At 48.6% G+C, this 10344-nt stretch overlaps 2 protein-coding genes and 2 long non-coding RNA genes across 6 annotated transcripts in view; 3 read left to right on the top strand and 1 right to left on the bottom strand.

Moving 5' to 3' along the window:
- Positions 1–6: 6 nt before the first annotated feature.
- Positions 7–2515, top strand: HOXB8 (homeobox B8). Of its 2 annotated transcripts, none has more exons than XM_069064355.1 (2): positions 7–470; positions 1278–2515. In XM_069064355.1, the coding sequence occupies exons 1-2, from the start codon at positions 47–49 to the stop codon at positions 1580–1582; spliced, it is 729 nt and encodes a 242-aa protein (XP_068920456.1). In that variant the 5' UTR covers positions 7–46; the 3' UTR covers positions 1583–2515. The 2 variants fall into 2 exon arrangements, with proteins under 2 accessions (XP_068920456.1, XP_068920455.1); XM_069064354.1 differs by having other exon boundaries at positions 1275–2515.
- LOC138143151 (uncharacterized) overlaps positions 371–10344 on the bottom strand; it is a 27247-nt gene continuing 17273 nt past the window's right edge. Inside the window, exons 3-4 of one of the 2 annotated variants that reach the window (XR_011163621.1) lie at positions 7746–8873; positions 371–476 (exon numbers count right to left, since the gene is read on the bottom strand). This is a non-coding gene — a long non-coding RNA (uncharacterized lncRNA). Of the gene's footprint in view, positions 477–4299; positions 4437–7745; positions 8874–10344 lie in introns of those variants that run through there. The other variant, XR_011163620.1, reaches the window with a different exon arrangement.
- HOXB7 (homeobox B7) lies at positions 3893–7272 on the top strand. The gene is made up of 2 exons (XM_069064357.1): positions 3893–4428; positions 6953–7272. Exons 1-2 carry the CDS (start codon positions 4029–4031, stop codon positions 7204–7206), a joined length of 654 nt encoding a protein of 217 aa, XP_068920458.1. The 5' UTR covers positions 3893–4028; the 3' UTR covers positions 7207–7272.
- LOC138143154 (uncharacterized) overlaps positions 10336–10344 on the top strand; it is a 58731-nt gene continuing 58722 nt past the window's right edge. Inside the window, exon 1 of the long non-coding RNA XR_011163624.1 lies at positions 10336–10344. This exon is cut by the window's right edge and continues 413 nt beyond it. This is a non-coding gene — a long non-coding RNA (uncharacterized lncRNA).

Genomic DNA, 10344 nt, shown 5'->3' with positions numbered 1-10344 from the left:
CCCCAATAACCCCCAACACCGACGCCGCCACCAAAAATTCAATAAAATGAGCTCCTATTTCGTCAACTCACTGTTCTCCAAATACAAAACTGGGGAGTCCCTGCGCCCCAACTATTATGACTGCGGGTTCGCCCAGGATCTGGGCGGAAGACCCACCGTGGTGTATGGACCCAGTACCGGAGGCAGCTTCCAGCATCCGACGCAAATTCAGGAATTCTATCACGGGGCGTCCTCGCTCTCCACGTCCCCGTACCAGCAGAACCCGTGCGCAGTGGCTTGTCATGGGGATCCGAGCAACTTCTACGGTTATGACCCGCTGCAGAGACAGACGCTCTTCGGGGCCCAGGACTCGGACCTGGTGCAGTATGCCGACTGCAAGCTCGCCGCCGCCAACGGCCTGGGGGAGGAAGCTGAAGGCTCGGAACAGAGCCCTTCTCCCACGCAGCTCTTCCCCTGGATGCGACCGCAAGGTGAGGCTGCGGAAGAAGCAAGGAGTGAGGCTGGGAGGGAGACAAGAAGGACCGGTAGGCAGACGGCCGAGGGTAGGGTAAAACAGCCAGTCGAGGGGTACCGAGCCGGGGAGAGGGAGATTTTGTGAGTGTATGTGTGTATTTTTACCAAAGAGAATAGCTAAAAGACATTTCCTGAATCCATAAACCTCCCAACCTTTCTACTGCTTTTCTTCTTCCATCTATTTTTGTAAACTGTTTTATGGGGCTTATGGAGACAGGGTGAAGGGAGTGGGGCTAGGGGTAGTGGTGGGGGACTCTAAACTTTTGCACTTGTAAATTGCTTTATAGTTTAATTACCCTGAAGAAACTTTTCTTCTCAGGGTAGAGGCTCTGGGGGCTTTTCAAGGTGGGTCGATTACCCCCCCCTTTTTTTTATTCTCTCCTCTCCACCTCCTTCTTTCCAAAGTTTATGGCGCATTTAAATGATTAGAAACCCCAAAGCCCTTCCCGAAGAGGGCTCTGGGCAGTGTGTGTGGGGAGGTGTCCCCTTTTTTTCTCCCACTTCTTTTGACTCGGTTGTATCTGACCCCCCTGCCCTCAACCCATATGCATCTCCTACTCCCCTTTGCTGACCGTTGCCTCCACCCCATCCCCCCTGTCCATCTCTCCCCACCCCTCGTCGAGTGTAAGATGCTCTGTCTTTATTGTACTCTTCTTCTAGCCTGTTTCACGTATCTTTCAACCTTCTCTTCCTCTCTCCCCCCTCCCACCCTCCATTACTACCTCCCCTCCCCTCTCTCTCCTCTCTTTCCCCATTCCCAGCAGCCGCCGGACGCAGGCGAGGCAGACAAACCTACAGTCGCTACCAGACGCTGGAGCTGGAGAAGGAATTTCTGTTTAATCCCTATCTGACTCGCAAGCGGCGGATCGAGGTGTCGCATGCCCTGGGACTGACAGAGAGACAAGTCAAAATCTGGTTCCAGAACCGGAGAATGAAGTGGAAAAAGGAGAACAACAAAGATAAGTTTCCCAGCAGCAAGTGCGAGCAGGAAGAGTTGGAAAAACAGAAAATGGAACGGGCCCAGGAGGCGGAGGAAGAGGGGGAAGGACAGAAAGCAGACAAAAAATAAGCTTTGCCGACAAACTGCGAGGGACGGTGGATGGATTGGTCGTGCGACACCCCTTTCCTTCCTTTTCTTTCCCTTCCCTAGCGGCGCCAGGGAGCCAGCAAGCCCAACTCCGCCACCCTACTCCCCCCTCCCCGCGCCTAGTCACCCCGCTCTGGCTGTAACCAGGCTGTATGCATCACCTTTCCTGATCGACCTTTGATAAACCGAACTATATGCAAAGAGCAAGTTATTCTAAGCAGGTTAGCAGTGAGGCAGCTTTCTCCGCCTATGCCCGTTGTTTCTAGTGATAGTGTATCGTACTAGCTTCTGTATACCATAACTGTGAGTTCTCTTTGAGTTTCTTCCTTTCTCTGAACGGGGCCAAAAAAAATTATTAGAAAAAAAACCCACAAAGGCCTCCCCCCGCTTTCAATGCTAGAGTCCCTTCTGTAAAAAAATGGCATTGTGCAATTATGATTTTTTCTTTTCGTGGTTCTTTGTATTGACTGAGGTATCTATTTCTGATAAGTCATCCCAACAACATGAAACTGCCTATTTATGCTGTAGTTATCTCTGTCTCTCTCTCCCCGTCTCTCCCCGTCTTCATTGCCTTGATCCTTCCTTCTCCCCCTCCTCTTTATCCCATCCTCGCCTTCCTCTCGCTCGCTTTCTTTTTTTCTCCCTTTGGTTGACAATTTCGTCTTAAGTGTTTCTCAAAAGAGGTTACTTTAGTTAGCATGCGCACAGTGGAACAATTGTTAAAGTGTTCTTAGGTTTACTGTGAAGAGAATGTATCCTGTATCCGTGAATTGCTTTATGGGGGGGAGGGGGGAACTAATTATATATTTTGTTGTGCCTCTATACTTTGTTCTGTTGTCTGCGCCTGAAAAGGGCGGAAGAGTTACAATAAAGTTTACAAGCGAGAACCCGTGACAAGACGGGGGCTGCTCTGTATCATTCGCTCCAGGATGCTTTAGAGAGCTAGGGGGACCCAGGCAGGGGGCTTGGCCAGCGGCGCCCAGTCCCAGGAACAGAGGAGGCGGGGAAGTGGGGGAGGGTGAAAAGGGTACTGGAGGCAGGTGGTGGGAGCTCTGGGGCCTGAGGGGGATTTGGGGTAAGGGATCCGTTCTGTTTGATTGGAGAAGCTGTACGACCCTTGGGAAAGGTGGGGCGGTGATGTGTGAGCCAAGGGAATTTCTCTCCCTGTTTTCTCCTAGGTCCCCGGGTTTGCCCTCCTGCCCCTTGAGAAGGCTGGACTAGGGGACATTGGGAATTGTGTCCCCCCCCCCTTTGTCTAAGTATTTGTCCTCTGTGTCTGTGTCTGTATAGCCAGAGGGCCGAGAAGGTGGCGGAGAGGGAGGTCCCAGATTCACAGAGATATTTCCATTTTCTGAGAGTCGAGGAAGACGGTTGTGGGAGGAAAGGGGCAAACCATGGAGATTTTTTTTCCCCTTTCTCTTCTTAGGGAACAGGTACCTTCCTAAGGCTTGGAGATCTGTCCCTTATGTTTAGGGCAGCAGCTGGCTGGCCTTTTTCCCTTCAGCTCTAATGTTCCTGAGAAAGGAGCCTTCCTGCCTGTCTTGTGGAACAAGGGGACCAGTATGCTCAGGACCTCCCCCCTCACTTCCCTCCCCCACTTTTCTTCCTTTTCTTCTCTTTTTTTAAAGCTACGTGAAGACCGAGAACTGGTGTTCTAACGCAGCCCAACGCCTGTGGCCCGGAATACATAAATATAACGTTGAATGACATTTTAAAAAAAAGTGAAGTATTGGTTATCAATGGACTCATTTGTCTGGAGGGGAGAGGGGGGAGGGTGAAGCTCTAGAGATGGCCTTCCCCTTGTCCCCCTCCCTTCTATCTCATACTCAGGAGGGAGGAGAATCGGGACCAACTCCCCCAAAGACAGAGAGATTCGCCGGGATAAATAAAGATCTAAGTTGCTTTTCGAGTCCATTAGCCTCTTCCTTCTTTCTATTCCCAGCCGGCGTCCAAGGCTGGAAGGATAGCTCCTGGTGCCTGACGTTGGTGTGTGTGCCTCTGTGTGTGTGTGTGTGTGTGTTGGGGGGTGTTTGGGTCTCACCCCAGCCCATTCTAGGCTCGAACTCCCTCTTCGGGGGCTCTCAAGGGCCCCCACCTTGTCCCTAGAGCCCGGCTGGCGGCCCCCGCGCGCCCCCTCCCGGGCCCCCCTCGCCCGGGCCTGGGTGGAGAGGGCTTGGGCCCTTCATTCATTATTGATCATATTTTATAAACCCAACGCCACCACAATTTTTTCCACATTACCGGGAGCCGTGGGGAGGCTGGCCGGCCATTGGAGGAAGCAACATCACGTGGGCGGGAGTCACGTGGCCCACCGAGGAAAAAGGGGGTCCTTTTTGGTGTAAATCTGGACTCTAATTCCGTAATATATCAAGGAATCTCGTAAAACCGACACTAAAACGTCCCTGCCTACAAATCATCCGGCCAAATTATGAGTTCATTGTATTATGCGAATGCTTTATTTTCTAAATATCCAGCCGCAAGTTCGGTTTTCCCTCCCGGAGTCTTCCCCGAACAAACTTCTTGCGCTTTCGCACCCAACGCCCAGCGCCCGGGCTATGGAGCGGGCTCGGGTGCCTCCTTCTCTGCCTCCATGCCGGGGTTGTACCCCAACGGGGGGGGGATGGCGGGGCAGAGCGCGGCTGGCGTCTACACGGCCGGCTACGGGCTGGAGGCGAGTTCCTTCAACATGCACTGCGCGCCCTTTGAGCAAAATCTCTCCGTGATGTGTCCCGGCGACTCTGCCAAGGCAGGCGGCGGCAAGGACCAGAGGGAGTCCGACTTGGCCGCGGAAAGTAATTTCCGGATCTACCCGTGGATGCGGAGCACAGGTAATCCTCTAATTCGAGGAATCAGAATGAAAGAAGGAAAAAAAAATAACCACCCAATCCCCACCCCTCCCTAGACCCCTACCCGCCTTCTTTTCCTCTCCTTTTCTCCCCCTCCCCCAATGAGAGGTTGTCTTCTTACACCTCCATCCATCCGATCACTGTCCTCCCTGTCCTGTTGTCTAGTGGAGACTGGGCTGCTTTTCTTCGGCTGCAGGATAGGTTTTTCCTAAAGATCCTTCAAGCCTCGACCCTGGCCTGAACCTCCAATTCGAATATATCTCCTGTACCATATAGGGCCTTTTGCCTTCCCGAAAGGACCGCTCTCTTTTCTCCATGGCTCCCGAGACCCTTAACTCACCCCCCCCCCCCCCCCATCCCTGCCTTTTAGCTTTAAATATTAATCAGCTGCGCTAGGACTGGCTCGGGGGAGGCAGTTTGTCTGGGTGAGAAAGGCTGGGGTTTGTAGGAATAATAGCCATTAGGTTCCCCCCTCCCCTCGGCAGTCTCAGTCTCCCACCCACCCTATTTCCCTGTTGGTGATTTCATCTCTCTGGGTGTGTCACTCACCCCCTGTCTTGAAAGGGTCGGGGGAGGGGAGGGGAAAGGAAAGGAGAATGGCAGCTCAGAGACAAGCCCCCCCCCCCCGTCTTCTCAGCCAACCCTTCTCACCCATTATTCTAATTTGGGTGGGCATCAGGGTAATTAGAGGTGGGTTCCCTAAACCGTGATAGAAGATGTTGAGGGAGGCCCAGGATGAAGAGGAATAGGAAAAGGGGGCTCAGGTCCGCTTGCGGAGCAACCAGTTTGAGAGGGAAAATGAGAAACACGAGGAGGGGCCACCCGCCATGAATTTGGGGTAGAACGGGTATTAGAAGCCTCCCAGAGGGCAGCCGTCATTCTTGATGTCTCAGGTGTATCCCTAGCCTGTCTCGTTCATCCTCGTCTGGGAAGTGCTGTCAATTACAGCGAAGAAACAACCTTCGTACAAATTTGCTACTTTAGTTAAAGGAAAGTAACCTGCCAGTGTATAGAGCCTAAAACCAATTAACAAAACTGATCCCCAGAAGAATTTCCAACAACAGACCAAGTGGGGAGGCTGACCTCAGGGGGCTGAGGGGAGCTCATTCGTTCCTGGAAAACTCAATTCTTCCAGGGACTTGCTCAGTCTCTCCCTGGCCCCAAACCTCTCAGAAGAGGTCAGTGTTGGAAACTTCATTGGCTTTCTTTATTCAGAGGGAGAATTTGGGCTCTAGGCTCTCTTTTTTGAGGGGTTACCAGAGGCCTGGCCTAAGAGTGTGTTGGAAGTAATGTTGGGAAGCATAGAGATCTGGTCCTGGGCACTTTGAGAGCACGGTTCTCTGCTTGGTCAAACCTGCAATTCCTAAATAATTATTGGTGGTCAAATTCCCCATTACCTGCTCTATAATTCATCCTTGTTTACAGTTGACTTATCAAAGCCCAAATTTTTCTGCTCGTAAACATTTCAACTGGCTTTTATCTGACTTTAAATAGAGTGCCTTGGCCCCCTCCACTACCCCCTACATCCTTTGCAAACTGCCTGGCCTAGAGACTTCCTTTAACTCAGCCCCAATTGCACCTTCCTCAAAGGGGGCTGGAGTCTTTAGGGTGACTGGGTGTTTGGCGGAGGCAGGAACTCTGCCTGGACTGGTAAGATCTCCCCTATCTTGCCCATTCACCTCACAAGAAGAAAACTTACTAATTGTTCTAGGCTGCTCTCCCTCTCACTCCCCCTTCCCCAGGCTCACCTCACAACAGTGATTTCTTTGGAGTGCTCCACTGGGAGAGTTGGCATGTGGGGAGGGTGAGAGGCCTGGCAAGACCTTGCTCTGAAATAGCTACTGGAAAATAACCATAATAAACCCAATGCAAACCAACTCCAGGCCTCCATCTGTCATTCTTTCCTATTGAATTTAGCTTTCACCTCTCTTCGCAACAAATTGTAGGACTGAGGAGTAAGCCTGGGAAATTTAGGGCTCCTTTTGTCTACTCTTCTCCTCAAGGAGAAAGAAGAAATGTTTTGGACCTGTAGGCTCCTTCCCTGGACACTCCAATTCTGGGAATCCTTTCTCTGGTCTTTTAGTTTTCTGCAGACTACAGGAAAAGCAGAAGCCTCTGAGTCCCACAGAGAAAGGAGACTGATCTGGGAAAGAGCCCCTATTATCAAGTGGTGGAGGACTCCCCATAAAAAGAGGGGTGTGTTGCAAAAGGAATCAATTTCCCTGGGATAAATTACACCTTCCCAAGTTCTTTCTGGGAGAAAGATTCACTGATTATCAGAATAAAATGAGAGTCTCACCCATAGTCTGTAGAAATGGGTATGTGCCGTTGGTAATTCAGGGAAGTTTGGGGAAATTAACTGGAGTTTTCAGAAAGTGGTTTGAATTCAGAAAGGTGAAAAGGTCTTAATTCTACTCCATTATGAAATGTAGGAGGTTTGTGGTGGGGTGGCACCTGAGCAGTTTCGGTAGCTGATGCCTTTTCTTTGCCTCAATTTACTTCTTAGGGACAGACCGAAAAAGAGGCCGACAGACATATACCCGCTACCAGACTCTGGAGCTGGAGAAGGAGTTCCACTACAATCGTTACCTAACTCGGAGGAGACGCATTGAGATCGCGCACGCCCTGTGCCTGACCGAGAGACAGATCAAAATCTGGTTTCAAAATCGACGGATGAAATGGAAAAAGGAGAACAAGACTACCTGTCCCAGCTCCAACAACCAGGACAAACCAGAGGCTGAGGAAGATGAAGAGGAGTGAGAGAGAGAGAGAGAGAGAGAGAGAGAGAGAGAGAGAGAGAGAGAGAGAGAGAGAGAGAGAGAGAGAGTCTACTTGATAAAATGAACCAGGAAAAAAAAATGAAGATTATTTAAAAGGGAGAGTGTGAGAGAGCGTGTGAAAGAGAGAGGTCAGCCTTCATGGTTTCTTAACACTGAAAAAAAAATACTACCTATATTAAAGTCCATTCTGGGTTCGTTTTGTACACTAGGAGAATAATATCTACCTATCTGCTATGTAGCTTTTCGGAATATTCCATTTCTTTTCTACTGTGGGTCTATTGGTGAGTTCTTTGTAAAACTTCCTGTTTTGTATTCGCTCTTTAACGGTATCTTTGTGGACTTTGGGTCTGGCATATGTGGTTCTTCACCCCCCCCCCCACCTCCCACATCCTACTGCCAGTCTTGCCCTTCCCAGAACCCATCCATTCCTTTCAGAGTAGAGGGCTCTGGAAAAGCTGTTTAAAGAGAGACTTTGTGTATATAATGCTTAGGAAACGGAAGAAAAGCAGTTTATCTTACCTGTGTCTTTTACCCCATTTCTTCTGCCCCCTCACCCCACTCCGTGCTTGTTCGTGGCAGTGCCGTGATCGTCTGTAAATGTTACATGTTTGAAAGGTATTAAAAATCTAATAAAAATAAAACAAAACGAAATAAAATAAAAGCAAAACAAGGGACCATTTTCATGCGTCTTCTTACAAATATTCGTACACTGTCTAGGCACCTCGGCCCTCTCAGCCTCAACCTCTCCTGGAACTGGCTTCTCTTGGTGTGCGTATTTTTAAAAATACCTTTTCTCTTTGGATCTCAGACCTGGAAAGCAAGAATTTCCCTTCCCAAGGACCTTCTTCCTACATTTTCCCTTGTCCTTTCCTTAAATCTCTAAGCCTCCTGCCGAACCCCCTCCACTACGATCTTTTATCTCAGTTACCATTTACTTTTTTCTGTCTTTAAACGAAGTCTGAGGATAATAACAACAATAGTAATTTAATAATAATAATGACAATACACGAAGAAGGAAAAACAAACAAAATTCTAGGCCTCAAAAATCAAACAATAAAGGGAGAAGAGAGAGACCGAAAAATGCAGCAGAGAGAAAATAAAATACATGGTTTCCCTCCCCCCCCCCACTCTGGAGTCACCCCAGAGCACGATTCAGGGAAGAAGACTTGGTTGGTTTTGTGTGGTGATGAGTTTATTGCAGACCGAGAGTTCTTATTTTATTAGCGCCAAATCCTGTTCCACATCAAAGTAGGGAAAGCCAATGAAGGCAATTAGACGGGGAAATCAAGTGCCTCAAACCAGCTTCCTTTTATTAACCGCCTTCCTGAGCAAGCTCTATTTCAGCCTTAATTTCTTTTATTTGATTTCGTTATGTTTCCACTGGGGGGGGGGGGGGAATAGATGGATGCAAGAAAAAAAGAAAGAAGAAGAGAAACGGAGGAATGAGAGAAAAAGAAAGAGGAAGAGAGTCCTAAGAGGGCTCTGGTGGACTTGGGGTTTAAGGAGCAGGTCAGTTGGAGCCTGGTCCTTAGACCAGGGAGGCAACCGCAATGCGTCAGTCGGGGAGGGCCTCCATGTTCCTAGTGGCTCCCCACTTCCTCAGCATTTCTGATGGTCCTGAAGGTGGTCGTGCTCCCTTAAATCTATCTGAAGAAAAAGAACAGAAATAAGGTCTTTGTTTTCCTCCTAGGGTAAAGCCCACAAAAATCCCTGAGTGTCGGGGAGACCGAAGAATGAAGGGGTGTATGTCTGTGTGTGTGAGAGAGACAGTATTCACATACACATATATGCACACATACACATGTACATGTATATTTCTAATGAGAAATATAATTATTCTCAAGCAGAGGTCTCTGAAAGTGCCAAAAGTATGTTGGGCATCCATGAGAATTGTAGGGTATATTATTAAATCGTACACATTAGTTTTATATTAACTTCCAAAAAAGCATCAAAAAGAGGGAAAGGGAAAGCAGGGAAGAATGGAGAAAAGAATATTTGAATGAACCTTTTTTTTAGCCATCTTTTTAAAATTTGCTTTTTCTTTTAAGGGAGACTAAATCCTCCTTTTCATGCCCAAAGTCTCCAAAATCCCACTTGGCAGGCCTAGATTTCTTCCTAAAATCTCCTTTCCATTGCGGCCTTAATGGCATCCTCCCTGGTCCATGCCCCACTTCCTAAAAGGGTATTTCAGGGGTTCTTTCGAGACAGTTTGGAGGTGTCAGGCCTAAGACACTACTACCATCTATATCCCGATTTGCGTTATTCCTTCTCCCCGAAAGGGAAAATTTGGGCTACGATGGAGGGAACAGGGGATTTGGGGGCGCCCAATCTGGCGACTGTCTCCAGTCTGTTGGCTAGCATTCCGTAACCAGATTTTGGGGTGGGATAAAGGGAAATGGGAGGGCGGGGGGTTTAGAATACTGTGCTGCAGTCCTTTGAAGCTTTCACTATTCTCTAGAATTGTAATAGCAAACAATATACATATATTTGCGCATGTGTGTGTGTAGATATGAGAAAGGATGGGGGGGTGTTGTAGTGTGTAGTTTTTTTTTTTTAATTTAGTAGTGGAGGTGGATCCTTAGGGAACGTAAATAGGCAGAAGAGACTTCCTTTCACATCTCGCCCCCCTGGTGTTCCCCTGCTCTAAACCCCTTCTCCCAAATCATTGCTCCTTCTTTTATTGGGGGTGACCCAAAAAAGGAGAAAAAGAAGATGGCGACGGAGAAAAGGACTGCTGTTGGAGCAGCCATGAAGAAATGCAATAAATTCCTTGTTGTTTTATGAAAATTTACAACTTTGTGATAGAAGTTTATGAGTGGTTGAATCCAGGGATTGGCCAGCGCCGGTCATGTGGACAGGCAATCGCGAACATGAACTTTTATCATTTCCCTGGTGGTTATAATGCAGTATTCTTTTGGACACCACACCTTGGGTCGGAGCAGTTTCGTCCTTTAGGGTTCTCATCTCTTTATATATATATTTTTTTACTTCGAATATCAGCTCAATAGGCTGAAGGAGAGGGAGAGAGAGAGGGAGAGGGAGAGAGAAAGAGAGAGAGGGAGAGGGAGAGGGAGAGAGAGAGAGAGAGAGAGAGAGAGAGAGAGAGAGAGAGAGAGAG

This window comes from Petaurus breviceps, unplaced genomic scaffold (genome assembly GCF_028583685.1).
Source record: "Petaurus breviceps papuanus isolate PSGF00001 unplaced genomic scaffold, PetGlider_PUasm1.0 90630, whole genome shotgun sequence".
Taxonomy (NCBI): domain Eukaryota; kingdom Metazoa; phylum Chordata; class Mammalia; order Diprotodontia; family Petauridae; genus Petaurus; species Petaurus breviceps.
This window is presented reverse-complemented; position numbering and strand designations above follow the sequence as displayed.